This window comes from Chelonia mydas, chromosome 6 (assembly GCF_015237465.2).
Source record: "Chelonia mydas isolate rCheMyd1 chromosome 6, rCheMyd1.pri.v2, whole genome shotgun sequence".
In the NCBI taxonomy this organism is placed as follows: Eukaryota; Metazoa; Chordata; order Testudines; family Cheloniidae; genus Chelonia; species Chelonia mydas.
In genome coordinates this window covers 60686689-60707218 of record NC_051246.2, presented here as the reverse complement: position 1 = coordinate 60707218, position 20530 = coordinate 60686689, and the positions used below count along the sequence as shown (strand labels likewise).

The 20530-nt window shown below is 48.5% G+C and overlaps 1 protein-coding gene across 5 annotated transcripts in view; it reads right to left on the bottom strand.

The window, feature by feature from the left end:
* Nucleotides 1-4644: 4644 nt before the first annotated feature.
* The window catches only part of CREB3L1 (cAMP responsive element binding protein 3 like 1), a 70556-nt gene continuing 54670 nt past the window's right edge, over nucleotides 4645-20530 (bottom strand). For 4 of the 5 annotated variants that reach the window (XM_037900152.2, XM_043549987.1, XM_043549988.1 and 1 more), the window contains exons 6-12: nucleotides 19930-20079; nucleotides 19132-19190; nucleotides 15563-15631; nucleotides 12391-12490; nucleotides 8303-8423; nucleotides 7504-7768; nucleotides 4645-6683 (exon numbers count right to left, since the gene is read on the bottom strand). In XM_037900152.2, the coding sequence (XP_037756080.1) occupies nucleotides 6647-6683; nucleotides 7504-7768; nucleotides 8303-8423; nucleotides 12391-12490; nucleotides 15563-15631; nucleotides 19132-19190; nucleotides 19930-20079 (801 nt within the window). In that variant the 3' untranslated portion in view covers nucleotides 4645-6646. The remainder of the gene's footprint in view (nucleotides 6684-7503; nucleotides 7769-8302; nucleotides 8424-12390; nucleotides 12491-15562; nucleotides 15632-19131; nucleotides 19191-19929; nucleotides 20080-20530) is intronic. The other variant, XM_037900153.2, reaches the window with a different exon arrangement.

Here is a 20530-nt window from a genome sequence, read left to right as displayed (position 1 = left end):
CTGCTGTCAGCAAGGAGGTCTGGTCTTCTCAGCATACATCAGTTTTAAAGGGCTGGAGCCTTCAGAAGTTCAGAACGCTTCCTTTTAAGAGCACCATTCTTGAGTCACTTGCCCTGAATGTGTGGGAATAGCAAAGGAAGATGTGATGAGTCCTTATTTGTGTGATGAGCTCGGGGAGGCTCCACAGAGAAAACAAAAAGATGGTCCCTCTCCCGCTGGTGTTTCCATTGTTGGAGAGCTAAAAGATCACGAGATACAGGGAGACACACACCTACCTCTGGAAGGGGCACAATGGGGAGGGATGGAATCTTACACGCTATCACAGAGTTAGCTGGTTGCTTGTTTAGGAAAGGTACCAGAGAGAAAAATCCTCCAATCTCTACTTAAACCCATCTAAGGGCTGCAAACGATGAGCAGCCCCCACACCAGAAATGCATAGAGGGAAAAGCCAGACCTGAGTACATTCCCTCCCTCAACATCTTTCTGCCTCACCCTCTTCCCCTGGTGACAGACCCTGCCAGATGTCACCTAAAGAGTGTGCGTTATTTTAAATGCATGTCACTGACTGGCCGGCAAGTGCAGCCCATCCCAGGTCAGGATACAAACTGCAGCCGCATGGGTCATAGGGCAAAAAGGAAAGTCAGACTTCCTTTTCTCTCCTTTACGATGTGGACTGAAATAGAGCGGGGCAGCCACCTCTGCCTGCAAAGGGACTCTGGAGAGACCCCATGTCAGAGGATAACCAGCCACAGGCACTACATCAGATCCTCGGGTGCAAGCTCACCCAAAGACACAGCATCTCACACCCCAGTCAGGTAGTGGGTCCATTCAGCTCCCCACAAAGAAAATGGTCAGAAATAACAAGCCCTGTTGTTTTAATGGGTGACGTCAATTCAGATTCGCACCTTTTCCATCTCCATAAAGTTCCAGGTGTGAAAGCAGCCAGTCAGAGGGGTCTGAACAAAAGGCAGACCACAAGCATGGAAACGTAAGACGGGGCCACTTCAATCCCACAATCTGGGATGGAGCCATTTGGAACTTTCTAGAAAGCTAAGGGCCTGATTCTCCATTGCCCTGCACGTTATGCAAAGTAGGTGTTAAATGCTACCACTTTCGCTGCTGAAAATCGCTACAACAGGTGCAGGATAACAGAGAAACAGGCCACAAGTCTTTACCCTAAAAGTAGGTGCAGACATTTTGTTGTGATGCTAGCAAAGAGATTTAAGTGCTGCTTTAACTGGAACGAAACCTTACCTATGGATCTACTAACGATACCCCTGTCCATAGACATAACAGCTCTAGGCCCATTGTTAGCACTTTACAGATTTTTGTTCATAATCCTCACCCACCCATGGGAGGAAGGCAGTAGCCCTGTGTTACAGATGTGAAAGCTGAGGCACAGTGTACTCCTGGGGGAATTCTGCGCCACTGCACATGCACAGAATTCATGCCCCCCGCAAATTTCTTTGCTTCTCCGCAGAAAAAATGACTTTCTCACAGGGAAACAAAGGGAAGCTGCAGGAGCAGTCACATCATTTCAGGCAGCCGGCAGAGCTGGGGATCAGCCAGTGGCTGCTACCCTGAGCCGGGATCAGCTACTAGTCCTGGCTAGGCTGGAGGCAGGAGAGGATGGGACTTCCTCTTCCCTTGCGAGGTGTGGCTGGGTCTGTGTCAGACTCACCCCCAGGAACTTCCCCCAGCTGCAGGAAGCTCAGCATCCTCCCCTGCTTCCTGCCCCCCATCGCTCCTCAACTGCGGGGGCAGGGGTCACTGTACAGGGAGCTGCTCCCACATTTGCCCAACCCCCCTTCATCTGGACCTCCCGTACACAGACACCCCTGCCAAGCCTCACCCTGTACACCCAGAACCCCTCTAGCCCTCCATACCCAAACCCCACCTCATTGAATCTCAACCCCTGCATCTGGAGCCCCCTGCACCCCAACCCCCTGCCTCTGGACCCCCACTCCTCCACCCAGACCACCCCCCCACTGAGCTCTCTGCACTCAACCCCCCACCCTGATGAGCCTCACCCCCCACCACCCTGAGCCCCCAACATTCAGACCCTCATGCCACTAACCCCCCAAGTAGCTGCAACCAGACCCCCACCCCACCAAGCCCCACTCCCCCAGCACTCAGACCCCCCTCCTGAGACACCCAGACCCCTCCGCTGAGCTCCAACCACTTTCACCTGGAAGCGCCTGCAGAGTCCCATTGTCCCTGCACCTGGAACCCCCCCAACGAGCCTCTGTACCTCCAGATCCCCCCCACACCTAGACCCCCCACTGAGCTGCCTGCACCCAGATTGTCCCACACCGAATCCTCTCACCCCACACCTGGATCCCCCGACACTTGGATTCTGCCTGGTTGAGCCTGCCTGTCCCACACCTAGTGCGCCTTGCGCAGAGGAGAAGGCACAGGCCTTTTGATATGTCAGGATTGGGTGCAGCCTCACCACTGAGTCCGTGTCCCGGGGTGGGGGGGCTGAAGGGTGATCTCCCACTTTCATACAGCCAGTGTTCTGTGCTCCCCACTGCCATGCTGGAGCCTCTGCATTTATTTATTGACAAATAAAACTTGCAGAATTTTAAAATACTGTGCGCAGAAGTTTTCATTTTTTGGCACAGAATGTCCTCAGGAGTAACAGTGGTTGTGACTTGCCCATAGCTACAAAACAAGTCACTGGCTCAGGCGAAAACAGAATGCCAAGTTCCATAGATATTTAGGTCAGAAGGGACCATTATGATCATCTAGTCTGACCTCCTGCACAACGCAGGCCACAGAATTTCACCCACCACTCCTGCAAAAAATCTCACACCTATGTCTGTGCTATTGAAGTCCTCAAATCGTAGTTTAAAGACTTCAAGGAGCAGAGAATCCTCCAGCAAGTGATCCGTGCCCCATGCTACAGAGGAAGGCGAAAAACCTCCAGGGCCTCTTCCAATCTGCCCTGGAGGAAAATTCCTTCCTGACCCCAAATATGGTGATCAGCTAAACCCTGAGCACATGGGCAAGATTCATCAGCCAGATACTACAGAAAATTCTTTCCTGGGTAACTCGGATCCCACCCCATCTAATATCCCATCACAGGCCATTGGGCCTATTTACCATGAATATTTAATTACCAAAACCATGTTATCCCATCATACCATCTCCTCCATAAACTTATCGAGTTTAATCTTAAAGCCAGATAGATCTTTTGCCCCCACTGCTTCCCTTGGAAGGCTATTCCAAAACTTCACTCCTCTGATGGTTAGAAACCTTCGTCTAATTTCTAGTTTAAATTTCCTGGTGGCCAGTTTATATCCATTTGTTCTTGTGTCCACATTGGTACTGAGCTTAAATAATTCCTCTCCCTCTCCAGTATTTATCCCTCCGATATATTTATAGAGAGCAATCATATCTCCCCTCAACCTTCTTTTAGTTAGGCTAAACAAGCCAAGCTCCTTGAGTCTCCTTTCATAAGACAAGTTTTCCATTCCTCGGATCATCCTAGTAGCCCTTCTCTGTACCTGTTCCAGTTTGAATTCATCCTTCTTAAACATGGGAGACCAGAACTGCACACAGTATTCCAGGTGAGGTCTCACCAGTGCCTTGTATAACGGTACTAAAACCTCCTTATCCCTACTGGAAATACCTCTCCTGATGCATCCCAAGACCGCACTGGCTTTTTTCATGGCCATATTACATTGGCAACTCATAGTCAGCCTATGATCAACCAATACTTCAAGGTCCTTTTCCTCCTCCGCTACTTCTAATTGATGCATCCCTAGCTTATAACTAAAATTCTTGTTATTATTCCCTAAATGCATGACCTTACACTTCTCACTATTAAATTTCATCCTATTACTATTACTCCAGTTTACAAGGTCATCCAGATCCTTCTGTAGGATATCCCTGTCCTTCTCTAAATTGGCAATACCTCCCAGCTTTGTATCACCCGCAAACTTTTTTAGCACACTCCCACTTTTTGTGCCAAGGTAATAAAAAGATTAAACAAGATTGGTCCCAAAACCGATCCTTGAGGAACTCCACTGGTAACCTCCTTCCAGCCTGACAGTTCACCTTTCAGTAGGACTCGTTGTAGTCTCCCCTTTAACCAATTCCTTATTCACCTTTCAATTTTCCTATTGATCCCCATCTTATCCAATTTAACTAATAATTCCCCATGTGGCACGGTAATCAAACGCCTTACTAAAATCTAGGTAAATTAGATCCACTGCGTTTCCTTTGTCTAAAAAATCTGTTACTTTCTCAAAGAAGGAGATCAGGTTGGTTTGGCACGATCTACCTTTTGTAAAACCATGTTGTATTTTGTCCCATTTACCATTGACTTCAATGTCCTTAACTACTTTCTCCTTCAAAATTTTTTCCAAGACCTTGCATACTACAGATGTTAAACTAACAGGCCTATAATTTCCCGGATCACTTTTTGTCCCTTTCTTAAAAATAGGAACTATGTTAGCAATTCTCCAATCATACGGTACAACCCCTGAGTTCACGCTCAGATGCCACCTCTGATGGCTGGGTCCCACTGCTTAGGGAATTCTGTGCATGTAGGGCGAGTGGGAGCACTAGACGTTAGGGACAATGCTGCACGTACAAGTTAGCAAGATAACAACTGAAAAAAAGGCCCAAACAAAGTGCTGATGCTGCATCTTTTTTTTAATTTTGCTTCTCTAAAGCGAGAGCAGAGCAAGTGACAGGAGGAAAAAAGTGATTTTAAAAAAACAAAACAAAGGAAAAGGCAGCTGCTGGGCTATATGGGGAAAAAAGAGTCCCCACAAGGGAGGAAATTCATAGAGGCCAAGCCCGCACTAACTCTTAATAAAATACAATACTGAAAATAAGATCAGAGTGTCTCCAAAATACAATATCTTAAGGGATCGGCAATAATACAAAATAAGGTTCATTATGTACAAACAATTTCTGCTCTTGGTCTCTGTACAACGGTGTGAATGGGAGGCCCGTGTGGGCGGTGCATAGTGGAATTGTTGGGTAAGGAGATGTGGGGGAAGAGGGTATACTCAGACCTGACAGTGGTTCTGTACTTTGGAGTGGGGCACAAGGAAGGGAGGTATGGTGGTATCTGGTGAGTGGGTCCTGGGTGGACCTTGACTGGAGCAGAGTTGTTCTGAAGGATCTTCCTCTTCCCATGCCCATGGCAGAGTACACGTGGAATCATGGCTGGGGTTTGCTGTGTCCTGGTCTGTCCCAAGTGGCTCCAAGAGACAAACAAAACAAAACGGAGAAGAGAGGGAAGTGAGGGTAGCCCTCCTGCGCCATCCTGCTCCTTGCCTTGAAGCGCACAAGTCAGTAAGAGCCTTCCCATCCCTCCTCCTCTGGGAGTCACCTCCTATTTGCAGTCTCAGGGCGGGGGAAGAGAGAAGGGCAGCAGCAAGGTGTTGAGAGGGGACTTCTTTTTATTATTATTATTTTGGGGGAGGTTGAGAAAAATGAGCCAAAGAAGTGTCTGGAGGAGAGTGAGAAGTGGCATGGACATGGTAACTCCGATTTACAAAAGTAGGGCAACCCAGACCAGGTCTGGTCTCAGGGACGGCTCCAGGCACTGGGCCTGGAACAATTATTTTAACAAGGGGTAGCTGAGGGAAGAGGAGCAAGGAAACATGCAACTCTTCCAGCAGGGCCTTTATAGGTAGGGAGAAGGGACCAAAACTGGCATCTGGGAGCTACAGGGAGATTTTTCTGGGAGGGAACCTCGCTGGGTTTGAATGAGGCCTCTGACACAGAGCTAGAGATGAGACAGTTTCAACACCAGATTCAGCAAGTCTGGAGTTAAAGGGGTGAAGAGCTTGGTAACTTTGGTGCCAGCATCTAGAGAGCGGAGACCCACAGCTCTCTTTGGTGACCCTCATTTATTCCATTTATTGTGGATATTGGGACCCACCATCACACAACAGAGAACTTCATTCCATAAGAAAGGGTCTGTGGGGAGTGGCCAGGGAGGATTGCGCTCTGTCTTAGGGAGCTCTGGTTTCCCAGGAGCTGCGGACTGAATTTTAAGTCTATTTATCAGAGTCTTCCCCATGAAATCGGTGCGCCAATCTCTGCAGATGATCAGAATGGAAGTTACGTGGGCAATCCATCAAGAGACAACTAGATCAAGGTAGGTCTTCTCTCAGCTGAGGCAGAAGCATATTAACCATGGAGTGAGGGGAGGAAATTATCTCACTCCCAAATTCTCTAGGAGACTAACCCCAAAGTTACCATGCCCATAGCCTTTCAGATAGGCAATAAACTCAGTTCTCTTTCCTTCAGGTGCATCTGACATGAGCAAGGGGTACAGAATTGGGCACTGCCCCCTGAATCTGGAGGCTTTGGGGAATGAGTTGGATACCTCTGGGGTCACATACAGATCTCCTCCTCCTCCAACCCAGCAACAGGGTGAACAATGCTCACACGGGGAAGAGAGAAGGGCTTGGCCAGACACAATCCCTGGTTCTGGCAGTCACTGTGAATCCCATCCAGAGATCAGCACTAACATGGGCTGTGCGGAAGCGACAGGCTGAACTCAAGACCAGCATTGGAGTGTCTGAATGCAGTGTCCTCTCCCACCAAGTCCCCTCAATCACTCAGCGAGGAGGGGAGTCTGCATCCAGAGGGATGAGGCGTTGAGGTCTGGCAACTGCTACAAAGATTCAGCTGCGTCACTGGAGCGTGCCTCCCTGCGGGAAAGAAAAGACAGCAATCAGATTTGCTGCGTTTACAAACTAGTCCCAGCCATGGGCACTGTTCCAACCCTAGCCAAGGGAGGGCAGCCTTTTCTTTCCCACCCACTGGTCCCACTTCTTTCCACAATCCCAGGAGAGTTAATTTCAGTTTTGGGAGCAGAGAACTCCTCTGGGATCCCTTTTATCCTCTCCCTTTATTCCCCATCCACTCACTGATCTGCATTTAGCTGATCCGCCCTTCTGCCCAGCAGGGTGAGGAGTGAGAGGAAACTTCAGTCCCATCTCTGTGCCCCCTTCTGTGATGGCCTCACTGCTCAGACTGTCTACAATGGGAACAAAGAGGGCCAAATAGGAGGGGGAGTCTTTTGCTGTGGGTACTGTTAAGTACTGATCAGGATGGAGTCTCCCAGCCCCAGCCCATTGCTCCTTGGCACGGACCAGCCTGCAAATGTTGGAACCCTTTAGCCATCCAGCCCCCTTATGTCTACTGGTTACTATGCCAGAGCAACTCCACATTCTAGACCCACTTGTGGTCCCCACTCTTCTGATCCATGGAGCCTCGCATGGTTCTGTGCTCCCTGCAGGGAGCAGCCCCCTGCAGCCACAGTGCCTGGATTAGTGCACTCCCAGGAGACAGAAACAGGAAAGGAGCCCGTCTATCCTGCCAGCTCCGAGCCCTGTGTCAAACAGCTCCCCTACTGGGAGGACAGGGCTACTCTGATGCTCTCCCTCTCTCAGACTCCGCTGTTTTGGAGTTTGGAGACAAAGCCCCTGGAGTAGGTGGGGCAGGGAGAGGAGTTTCCAGCCTGCTTACCTCTCCTGGAACTGGTCTTTGAGGTGGGTCAGAGTTGGGTCAGTTTGGTTCTGGTCCGGGCCTCGCAGCTGGGATTTGCTCAGGTACTTGGCTGTCTCATGGGCCCTGGCCAGGTGGCCCTGTATGTGCTCCTGAGGTCTCCTCTCCTCAGACTGCTCTTTGTCAGTCTCCTGGCCCACAGGATGCTCCACAGGGAGGAAGGAGCTGTAGCCCTCCTCTAAGGAGCCAGCACCCTCGTCATAGAACAGGAGGCTCCGGGACTGAACTGTAAATGGAGAGAGCACCATTAAATGCTGAGAACAGGAGCAGAACCCAGGGGCACAAGCCGTCCAGCACACAGTCACCCCAGCACATTGCAAGCCACACACGCCAACACAGCCTGTCCCACCTCAGCTGCCTGAGCCCAACACCTACGTACATACACAGCCTCCCTGGAGTACATTCAGCCTTCTCTGTGGGGAATGGAGACGAGTCCATGATTTTCTTCTCCCATCCTGTCTTTTAGCATCTGTCATGTTTTGGTACAATGGCAAATGGAGAAGGGCACTGCTGTGAGACAGCTCTCCCTGGCAGGGCCCAGGCAGGCACGGACAGGGCGTTGCGTTGAGACAGCTCTCCCTGGCAGGGCCCAGGCAGGCACAGACAGGGCGTTGCGTTGAGACAGCTCTCCCTGGCAAGGCCGAGGCAGGCACAGACAGGGCACTGCTTTGAGACAGCTCTCCCTGCCGTATATCTATCAAGAAGAGAGGGGTTGGGAGCACATCCAGGGGATTAGAGGAATGTGTCATATCGGACTCACTCTTACTGGTTGTATAAATGTCTGGTGCCGGAACTGCTTTCACTGTCTGTGATGTGGAGGAGAATTCTGGGAGGCATGGCATCATGGATCCCAGGACCAGAACAAAGCACAGCACCAGTACCTGGGGGTGAGACATTAAAAAACCCATCAGCACTGCCAGCCACAAGACAATGCTGTGATCCCAGCACACAAACCCCCAGCAGTGGGAGACCATGTGGTCAGATTGACAGCTGGGTCACTCACTTTGCTCATCTTAGATTATCAGGAGAAAGGATTAAGTCTGCTGTCCTCTACTGTCACTTTCTCTGAAATACTGCCAGCTCCATGTGCAGGGCCAGCTAGAGAGACAACTTCAGAGTCTCATTGCATGAGTGGGAGATGGTATAAAGAGAAGGAGGTTAGATTCACTGGGCAACAGTTTGGGAAAGAGGAGCCTACACCTAAGAGGGGAGCCAGACTATTGGCACAGACAATGAATACAGTTTGGGGGCATTGTTTAAAGCAGGAGCTAGGGGAAAGCCAACAGGTGCTGAGGAACACTCAGGTCAAATACATTTGCTAGGGATGGCAGTTAAATAAAGATGTCTCTGTATCCAGTAAAGGATAGGACCGAAATGATTGATGAACTGGACCAATGACAGCCTGAGATCAGACATCCTGTTGATTTATCAGAATTCAGATTAAGGAGTTACATAAAAACAGGCAAATGGTCAAAAATAAAAACTATCGGTGTCTACACAAATGTGAGAAGATGAAAAGCACAAATAGGTGAATGAGCATGCCTGGCAGTGGAAGAAGATCTTGATGTAACTAGAATTATTGAAACATAGTAGAATGATGAAAATCAATAGGCTATTGTAATACTGATCTATTACTATACAGGGAGGACAGGTTAGCTCACAAGAGGTGGGTGGGTGGGGGGAACAGTGTACTTGAGGTTCTATAGAATCTAGGGCGATAACAATTCAGAGTGAGAATCCGTATGGATACAAATCCCATGTCACGAGAATACAAATGGACTAGTAGTGTTATACTACCAGGCTCCAGCTCAGGCCAAAGATATTGATTGCACAGTGCTGGAAAGATCAAGGAGGTAACATGGTCTAGTAAAAAACAATAATAATGAGTGATTGCTACTACACACGTATAAATTGGTCAAGTGTCACATCAGGACAAAGGCTAGAGAAGCAATTTCTTGACACCTTAAGAGAGTGCTTTTTGGAACAGCTAGCTCTAGAGCACAAAGGAGGAGAGATTTTTAATTCACTCCTAAGTAACACATAGAAGTTGGTTCATCAAGAAACAATAGCTGAGTGACTAAGTAACCCCAGTATTATGAAGGGTACCAAATTCTAGCACGGTAACACTATACTTTAGAAAGGGGGATTTCAAGAAAAGGAGACGCTGGTCCAACAAAAGCTCCTATAGTCAAAAGTGAGAAAATGAGATTAGTTAAACTCAACATGAAGGCTACTCATGAAGTGAGCTGTAGCTTACGAAAGCTTATGCTCAAATAAATTTGTTAGTCTCTAAGGTGCCACAAGTCCTCCTTTTCAAGGATACAGACTAACACGGCTGCTACTCTGAAATCTCTCTGAATGGAGGCTACTTATGCACAAAACGGCACTCAGGCCCCTCACCAACTCAGGACTCAGGAAAATGAGGGAGGGGGGAAAACAACCCAGAATAGGTAAATCCAAAGGTTTAAGAGATTATTTGCACCAAAAAAGATATCCTTCAGAAAATGGAAATTCAACCCTAATGAAGCCAGCAGAGAGGAGCATAAACGAGGGGAGGCGAAATGGAAGATGGAAATTGGGAGGGCTAAAAGGGAATATAAGAGCAAATAGCCAAAGATAGAAAAACAAATAATAAGTTCTTGACGTATACCAGAAGCCTGTGAGAGAACTAGCACATCTGCTGGACTGCCATGGAGTGAAGGCAGCAATTAAGGAAAATCAGACATTGCTGAGAAGCTAATATATTTCTTTGTATTAGTCTTTAGCACAGCTGGGAGATACATGTCCCAGACCTACCCTTTCTAGGCAATAAAGATGAAGAGTTGTCAGAGATTGAGGAGGTCCAGGAAGAAACAGATACATGAAGGAGCAATGAGGTACTAGGACCAGATACATAGTTTACATCCAACGGTTCTGAAGGAATTTTAAAATGAAGTGGCTGAGCTGCTAACGAAAGTATGCAATCTCTCATTCAAATCTTCTCCTACATGGGAGCCCTGGCGAGTAGCAAATGTTTTATCTAACTGTAAAAAGGGGAGATGCTAGGAATTACAGGCTCACTTCAGTTTCAAGCGTCCTGAATCAGGATTAAAAGTAAATTTGGAAACACCTGATGTACTAGGAAGAAATCAGCACAACTTCTGTAAGAAAAATGTAGCCTCCCAATCGACTAGAATCTGATGGCTCTGTCAGCAAAGGGGTGGATAAAGGAGAACCGATTTCATTGATCTGGATTTTCAGAAGAACTTTTGACAAAGTCCTGCGCAAGAAGCTATTAAGGAAACGACTCTAGATGTTGCAAGATGAGAGGTAAAGATCTGTCATGGACCAGGAACTAGCCAAGAGGCAAAAAACCAGAAAGTACAGATAAGTCAATTTTCCCCATGGCCAAAGGTTAATAGTGAGGTGGCCTTTGTGACCATTTTAGGACTCGTGATGTTGAATGGATCTACCAACTATCTGTGAAAAGACCAGACAGGGAGGTAGCACAAAATGATGTGGTTAGTCCAGGCTAGAGCAGACTTTGAGGTATTTCAGAGGGATTAACGAAGTTAAATGAATAGGCAGCACAATACTGGATCAAATTCACTGTTGAGAAATACAAGATAATGCACATCGGAAGGAATAATTTGAACTATTCATACATCTTGCTGCATTAAGCATTAACTAGAACCATACAGGAGAAAAGATCTGGGCACCATTGTCAGAGCTCAATTACAGCTTTTGCTTGATGTGCCGTGGTTGACAAAAAGCAAAGAAAAGGCTGTTTGTATGACGAATGAGATAGAAAATATTAGAATGCTATTATAATGAGATACTTTCACCAGGGACACTATGCTCAGTTCTGGTCACCCACTCTCAAAAACTGAAATTGCAGCTGTAGGGGGGTTCAGAGATGGGCAATGAGAATGAGTGAAGGCATGGAGAGATTGAAAAGAATGGGATTGCTTAGTTTAGAGAGGATACAAATAAGGGGCAAAAGAGAGTTAAATAATGAATGGTGCAGAGAAGGTAGATCAGACACTTCTGTTTATCCTTTCTCATAATAAAAGAACTAGGGGGAATTCAATGAAACTGAAAGGCAACAGAGTTAGAACAGGGAAAAAGGAATGCTTTTTAAACAGTGCAGAATTAACTTGTGGGACTCCTGCCACAAGCTATCCGAGGCTAAGAGCTTAGTAGGATTCTTAAAAAGGATCAGGCATTTATGGTTCATGAGAACATCCACACTGACATTACAGGGGATACAAAAAATACAGTACAGGTATAAACCCTCCTGCTTCAGTGCATAAACTTCCCTGAGGACAGGTTATTTCATCAGAACTGCCTACAGCATGGTTTCTTACACCTTCTTCTGAAACATCTAGCACTGGCCACTGTCAGAAGTGGGATAGTGGACTAGACCCAGATCTAATCCAGTCTGGCAATTCCTATATTTGGCCTCAAAGCTTGGGACTATAAAGCAGTGAAACAGGGAAGAGACTCTTCTGGGCTCTGAGGAAATAATTTGTCTAAATAAATCCCCTCTTTTTGCTGGACACTGGCATAGTACCCACTAAAAGAAAAGGAGTACTAGTGGCACCTTAGAGATGCATCCGATGAAGTGAGCTGTAACTCATGAAAGCTTATGCTCAAATACATTTGTTAGTCTCCAAGGTGCCTCAAGTCCTCCTTATCTTTTTGCAAATACAGACTAACATGGCTGCTACTCTGAATAGTATCCACTAGTTATTCAAGGCAGGAAGCATGCTACGGGGAACAATCCCTGGCTTGTCTGGGAATGGGGTGATGGAAAAAGGTGCAAAAGGAATCACGGCAAATAAAGAATGGAGGGCCTGAGGCACATACCATTAGGCAGGTTCCAGTCTGTGTGGAAGCCATTTTATATGGTCTGGAGACCTTCCCAGCCACTAGGGCCTGGAGCTTCTGTAATTGCTGGAGCAGAGTCCTAGGAGAGAACACAACCACAAGACAGTGCAATGAAGAGGGAAAGATCACGGAGGGATATGAGACTGAAGCTGGACTCTCCAATGTCCACCCCAGCTTTCCTCTGAATGAGGAGAGCTCCCCCACTTGTCCATGTCCTCCCACCAGATAGGCCTGTGAAGCAGAGAAATGAAGGGGATAGTGATGGAGGCAATGGAGCTGAAAGGAGTTGGGCGAAGGACACCTCTTCTCCTGGTGCCAAATAAACCCCCTCTGCCCTGATCTCCCATAATCAGATTTAGTCAGACCTGGACTCCAGCCCAGGCTGCCCAGATACATCCAATACCCGGGGTGGGGTGCATAGTATGGCCACTGCCACAACCCCACAGTACAGGAGATTCCAGTACTTCTGGGAATGGCATGACCCCGCCCCGGTGGTGTGACCTCACAGACACGGAGTGGGTGAGCTCACGCTGGCAGGGGCAGGGCAGCACACTGATCAAAATGGCATCCCTCATCTGTGATGCCAGACAAACTCACATCTGGTTTTGTCTCAGTACCGGACAGGGGACAAACCCTAAAAAATGAGGGCTGTCTGGCCCAAACTGGATTAACGGCCTGCCGAGGGGGGCACATCCCATAGCACTAACCACACCCCCTGGAGCATAAGGCTGAGAGGGAAGCAAAAATAAAATGTGATCTGTTTCAACTTCATCTCTCTTGGCAGACACTGCAGGGGGTTGTGGGCAAAGTCAAATATAGAGCTGAGTGAATAATTCCTCCTCTGGTTGCCCTGGCTGACACATAACAGGCTCACTGTCTTGTTTAAATTACCTCACATGTAACGGCCCTCCAGTTATGGGCACATTACGTACTGCCCACTAAAGGGCACTGGTTACCTGGCACGGCAAATGAATTTGCCCCGGGGGGGGGGAGGGGGATGGAGGCAGGGCTGCAAGGAGCATTAGTGAGCCTTGGGCTGTGTAGCTAGGGGGCCCAGATTTCCTTGTCACAAATTGCCTAGTAATTTCTCCTCTGCAGCATTGCCAACTCTTGCAATCTTATTGCAAGTCTTGTGCTAGTTGGTGTTTTTCTTAAAGCCCCAGCTCCTGGAGTCAGGTGATTCCAGGAGAAGCTTAGATTTCGTATGTTTTAAAAGTTAGTTTCCAGCCCGCATGGCCATGGAGGAAAGTGGAAAACGTGCCTCTGCAGGCTCACAAGGCCAATAAAATGAACTCAGTGTTTCTTATTTTGTAACAACTCTTGATTTTTAAGCCAATCACATGAATATGGGATCCTGACTCATGACTTTTGAATGCTTGGGATTGACAATGCTGCTTCTGCTCCTGGCTGCTTCTCAAAAGCACAGATGGAGGAAATTCAGGGGCTCTGCTGGGAAGGGAGAGATGGGCTGCAGTTCACAATCTTTCCAGCAGGTGGCAGGCCCCAACCATCTATGAGGTTGCAAAAGTTAACCAAAAAGAAAAGGAGTACTTGTGGCACCTTAGCAACTAACCAATTTATTTGAGCACAAGCTTTCGTGAGCTACAGCTCACTTCATCAGAGCTGTAGCTCACGAAAGCTTCTGCTCAAATAAATTGGTTAGTCTCTAAGGTGCCACAAGTACTCCTTTTCTTTTTGCAAATACAGACTAACACGGCTGTTACTCTGAAAAAAGTTAACCACTGATTGCTGGGAAGGCATTTGCCTGACATCTCCGGGGTCTCTAAAGAGCAGTGTCTGACCTGGAAGCTGGGGTCAGAGCCTCAGGGTCAGGGGATCAGAGAAAAAGAGTCTGACAAAGAGCCTCAGAGCAAGGTCAGGGAGGACAATAGCCCCTGGCGAGCTCCAGTCATTGTGGTGGGGTCAAGAGGGAAAATGGGTTTGGTTAATAGGGTCACCAGCCAGTTCCTGTCCCGTGGACCGAAGGCTCATGGATGGAAGGAGTCCCCATGTGCAGCTGCCAGAGCCTGTGTGGCTGTGAGGAGTGTATCTAAGTGCATGTCTAGGAGGTTGTGAAATCAGAACAAAGGGAACATGTGCATAGGAATACGTTAAGGAGAGCCTCCCTCCTCACCCCAAACTTCTGGCAGTCCCTTCCTGCTGACTCTGCTCTTGCTCTGCCACGCATGCACAGTGAAAGGAGGCAGAGCTAACTCCAATTCCAAGTGCTGCTTCCTATTTCTAGGGCATGTGCATGTGCCTTCCATGTTATTGATTCAAAGGAAACAAATTCCTGGGGTGGAGAGGCTGCCAGCTCTGAGCACCGAGACCCCATGCACTCTCCAGATTTTCAGCCCAGGAAGCCAAGGGCCTGCTTTAGGGCTGAGAGGAGAGACTTACTCCCTTGGGCAAGCGGTTGTGCCAGTGTCAGACAAGGAGGAAGCTCCCACAGGCTTTGCTGGGGGGAGGTGGGGCACATAATGGGATCTGCATGGGTGCCAGACACCAAGAGGGCTCCCTCAGGCTGCAGGGGATAACAGGGTCTGCCCTGGTGTCAGGTTTGGAGAGAGCTGCTTTGGGTTAGATGGGACCTATGCCCATGTCAGATGAGGAGAAAGTTCCTAGAGTCTGTCACAGTCACCTTGTAAACATAGCTCTTTCTAGGGAAATCCCAAACTGGTATCTTATGCCCTTGTCTTCTCCCAGGCCTTGATACTTAATAGCCCTCTGTGCTTCAGAGAGCAGAGCAAGGGGGTTGAGAGATGGGTGTCATACGTTCGGAGGCCTCCTGCATGGGAGCTTCCATTGAGACAAGGAGAAGACTGGAGGGGTTTGAGTGACAGTCAGAATCCGGAGAAGGATTCTGGGCTGTGGGGAGAGGAGAGGAAGGAAGGGATGGCAGAAAGCTCCCTTGCTCCTTCCCTTTCTCTTCTGACAGCCCCTGCCTGGCTGACCCAACGCAAACATTCCACACTCACTAACCAAACCCAGCTGAATTGCTGCTGCCATTGGAGGGGAACCAGGCCCTGCTGAGCAGCCCAGATTCTGCCAGGAATTGGGGGAGGGTTGCCTTTCCTTTCCTTCCAAGCACTCCGCTGGCCTCCCTTCTTGGCAGCCCACCCCAGAAGAGATCGGGGTTGGCTTCTCTCACCTGTTTGCATTTTCTAAGGTCTCCACTTTTTTCCACAGTTCATTGTTTTCAGATGTGAAAGTCTCAACTCTGCAGGAATAAAACCCAAATCCCGTTAGTTACATACGCTGCAAAAAAGAGACAAACATTGGACCCCATCCTCCGTCAGAGTCCAGCCCCTGAACAGCCCTGTGCCTTCAGCCTCCAGCAGATGTACTCCCAACTCCCGGAGTCAAATGATCATGTGCTGTCTAGCTACATGTTCTCAGCTGATGCTAACAATCAAGGGATCAGAGCAAAGACTGAATCCCTTCAATGCACATTAATTCCTTTGCAGTGTTTCACTCTCCTGGTGCCAAGTGGCTGCAAGACTCACACCTGGGAAGAGACTCTCTCTGGGTCTGGGAGAGTCACTAGAGCAGGGGCAGGCAAACTTTTTGGCCTGAGGGCCACACTGGGTTTCCAAAATTGTATAGAGGGCCAGTTAGGGGAAGCTGTGTCTCCCCAAACAGCCAGGGGTAGCCCGGCCCCCGCCTCCTATTTGACCCCCCCTGCTTCTCGCCCCTTGACCGCTCCCCTGGGACTCCTGCCCCATCCACCACCCCCTGATCCCTGTCCCCTGACTGCATCCCCGGGACCCCTGCCCCATCCAATCCCCCTGTTCCCCGCCCTCTGACTGCCCTGACCCCTATCCACACCCCGACCCCTGACCACAGCCCCCAAACTCCCCTGCCCTCTATTCAACCCCCCGTGCCCCCTTACCGTGCTGCCTAGAGCACCGGGTCAGGCCGCAGCTCTGCAACTGCGCTGCCCGGCTGCCCAGAGTGTTGCACCGGCAGTGCGCTAAGGCTGCGGGGGAGGGGGAACCGCAGGGGAGGGGCCGGGGATGACCCTCCCAGGCCAGGAGCTCAGGGGCCGGGCAGGAGGGTCCCGCAGGCCGGATGTGGCCCGTGGGCCGTAGTTTGCCCACCTCTGCACTAGAGCCACGTTACATGTAGGACAATTTGTAACAAATGCAAGGCCACATAAATGTCTCCATCATCAGCAAATTACATTCATGGGCTACGGAAAACATGAACAGAAGACCTTCCACTAGAACAATTCTGGCCTCTCTTCCCCCTGAACTAAAAGGAGAATTTGCATTAGCTGCACCCTATTAGGGAAAGACAATCCCCGGCTCAAACACATGACCAACTCTAGCCATTGGAGGGCAGTGGAGAACCTACACGCTCTCTCTTTTCTCCAAGTTCTTCTCTGTAACTACTATGGCGAAAGCATCCAGCAAAATACAGGGAACAGCTGAAGGGAAATTTCTGCAGGGCTGGGGGAAGAATAGTGGCCACGGAAGTGACAATAATAAAACAGAAGACTTTCCAATACATACAACCATGTGAAATGACCGTGTACAGCTTCTGAACTACCCATTCAATATTAAAGTTGTGCTTAAAGGGACACTGCCAGGTTGAACCTTTTAGGCCCAAAATGTAGGTTTTGCGCTAACTAAGGTCAATAAAAATGTTTTGGTTACTCTTGAAATTCCATTAACATTTTTTTCTTAAAAATGTAAACCTACACTGTAGCCCAAATATGGCAGCACAGCGCTAGAGTAATAAACAGCCATGTACAGACACTATGGCCAGGAGTGGGGAATGAACCTAGGACCTTCAGGACTGAAAGTGCACAACCCTGCCACTCAAACTAGAGGAGCAATCCCATCAGCTATAAGAGGTAGACTTTTATCCTTAATATGGGCTAACCACCAGAGGGAGACACGCTCACACACAGCTAATGTATTACATAAGGGCATAAGAGCCAGAAGTTGAAACTGACTCATCTGTTTTCACTGTGCAGTTCTCTCCACTTAGAGAGGAAAGTGAAAAGTTAATTAGGCCTTTTAAAGAATCTGTCCATGGTAATGATCTCAGGTGTTATTAATGACACAGGACACTATTTTAAAATACTGGTCATGAAATTGGATCCTTGCAGACTGGCTTCTGTGTCTGAGAGGCCCATTTGGGGCTCCACACAAGTGCGGGAAGCCTCTTGCACGGATCTGATTGCAGGGCCATGGCATAGATTATTTCTAACCTGATAGTGTCCCATTACATTAAATTTGTAATCGCAAGTCAGACAGAAAAACTGAGAACTATGAGCGGAAGTAGATCCTGTTGCCCTAGCTCACATCATAAGGAGAAAACCAAAGTTCAAGCAGGGGACTTTGGGGAACAAACTTGGCCTTAGCATCTTCCTGGCTATCAGCCACTTGAGTCATCATCTTAACATATAGGGATGAGGGAATTGTATTTAATGTTCCAAAATGTCCATGCTCCCATGGCATCCACCATATGCAAAGTAGATAACAGCGTATGCAAAAAGCAGTAAGATATACAATTACTCCATATATTCATGCAAATGTGGGATTTCTGATCCGAGCAGATGCACATGTAATATAGTGGTAGTCACACTACCACTACCAAAATTTGAATATAGGATGTCAGAAGAATCTGTATTTGGGTATGTACTTGACAAGTCATTTACTTGGTTTGATCCACATTGTAGTTAGCATAGGCTGCAAAGCTAGAGGGGGGCCTGAGCCATGGCCTGACCACTTTTTGCCTGGGCCAAACCTCAGTGGCACTGTGACCCAGCATGCTGGGTCACAAGACCACTGACTCAGATTTCGAGGTGGTGGGCATAGGAGCTCATCGACTAGGGCTGTCAGGTGCTGGTGGGGGTTGCACCTCAGAGGAAAACAAGAGGGCCATTTGGTGGTGGGGAAAATCTGTGCCTCCCCCCACCATTTTAAAGGGCACCCCAAAGCCCCGATTAGTGATCAGACAGACCAGAGCAGCTTCTACGTTGGAAACATTAATCTCACCAAACACGCTACCCGAACAACGGGTCATAAAGCCTGGAATATTGGGGGCAAACAGAATAAGGCAAGCAGAAGGAGTGGGCTTTTTAAGGAATAATCTAGTGCTGTGAGGGTCTGATAGGCTGTCTGGGGGCAGGCGGAGGAGGGGTGGGGGGGTTGTGCACAAACCAAATCTGTGTGTCAAGAACCCCAGACAAATTTCATGAAATAACCTGACACCTGTACAGAGAATCACATTTAGAACTAAAACCCCAAAGGCCTGCATGCTGAGGACTCACCGCTGACAAACAGCTTGTCACCACTACTAGGCTGTCCTCTGAGCCACAGAAATTAATTAAAGGAGCCAGCTGAAATCTCAGATCCTTTAAGAATATTTTTTAACTTAACAGCCCTGGGAACAAGATACTATCAAGGGCAGCCAGCCCAAGCATTGCAGTGCCCCATTGCTTTTGCTAGCAGTAGTGTTTTAGACCATCCCTCTACAGTTTTGGGATTGGGAGAGAGAGCTTTGGGGCTGATGCAGCTATTTCTGTGGAGGAAATGCTTAAGCTGAATTCCAGCCCCCAGAAGTGGCATGTGGAGTGGACAGCCAGATGGGCTTTAGAGCCCCAAGCACTGCACAAACAAGATGAGTAGTGACAATGTGCAGGCCAGTGGCCCTCATCTCCAGTAATACCCTTGTTTGGATGCTTAGAAGGGAGGAGAAGACACTTACTTTTTCTCTAGACACTCCACATATTCCTTCTTCTTCCTGCGACTCTCCTGAGCAGAGATCTGGGAGGTGAGGAAGTACCAAACATGAGTCAGCACTATAAGCCTCAAGGCACTTCTCTGCCCTCCCCCCAGTTTTGTTACATGCCTGCTTCCTTTGCACACACTTTCTTCTGTCCAAAGGCAGAATGGGCTATCGCACTTGCCTTTCACATCTGGCCACAAAACACTTAGGAAGCCAAGAATGGGACATTTAGAATTGCCCAATGTGAAGGTTACAAAGCTCTTTTGCAATGTGCCTGAACCCCATCTCCCCTGCAGGCATCTCTGGGGTCACTCGGAAACCTACTGACTCATGTGGCTACGTGAGGGGGTTGGCTGGAAAGAATCTTGCCCTCAACCATCTTTGAATCACCAATGGTGACTAATACATGTTGCAGGATCTCTCCAGCTCTCCCATGGGCTCCTGCTAATCTGAGTGGCTCAGGGAATCTCACAGCCTGTACCCAACTATATGATTGAATATATATGTTATGGTAGTGCCCAGTGGCTTCATTCAGGATTTGGACTCCTTAGTACTGGGTGCTGAACAAACAATAGAGGAGAACATGGTCCCTGTCCCAAAGGGCTTACAATATACTTTGGACAAGCTGCAATAGGTGATTGTGGGAAGGACGGGGAGAGGCGAGGGTAACAATAGCAATAGGATGGTGTGGTTACACTGGCTGGCTATGACGTCTGCGCAACTTGATGTTTCTGAATCATTTAAACTATTTGCTTAAGATGGAATGAAATGAGAGACCTTATTCTTGATTTTCCTCCTGACCCTCTTCAGTGCTTTCTCCTCTGCTTTGGTGAGGGGCAGCTTGGTAGGGATGGGGTAGCCCTCTGCAATCAGGGTGCGTTTCTCCTCCTCGGTCAAGAGCAGGGGGCCTGATGTCCCTTGTAATTTCTGAAATACACAAGCCTATCAGTGGCAGACAGAGCATCAGCAACAAATCCCACCCCACGGGTCCTCACCGCAGCCACCGCAACAGGGGACCCTCATTGTAAATAAACCCATGGCAATGGTCTTCACTGCAGCCCCGGGTACCTGTCCCCAGTGACACAGCCAGCCAGCTGCTTCACACTCTTCTCACTAATACATCTGCTCCCCAAGCTGTTGTTGGCTATGGGCATTTGTTGTAGAGCTCATGATAAGCAGTTACCACATGTCCCTTCTATGTGACTTCTCAGTTATTCCTGTGCCAGGAACTCCCTTAAGTGTTCTTTAGTGAATCTGGTGGTCCTGAAAGTGAAGGGCTAACCGAATACTGGCTGGAGCACAGCAGTCACAGGCAGGTGCTATGCAAGCCTCTTTTCATCACTCTCTCTCTGGTATATCTCTCAATCCTGACCTGCAA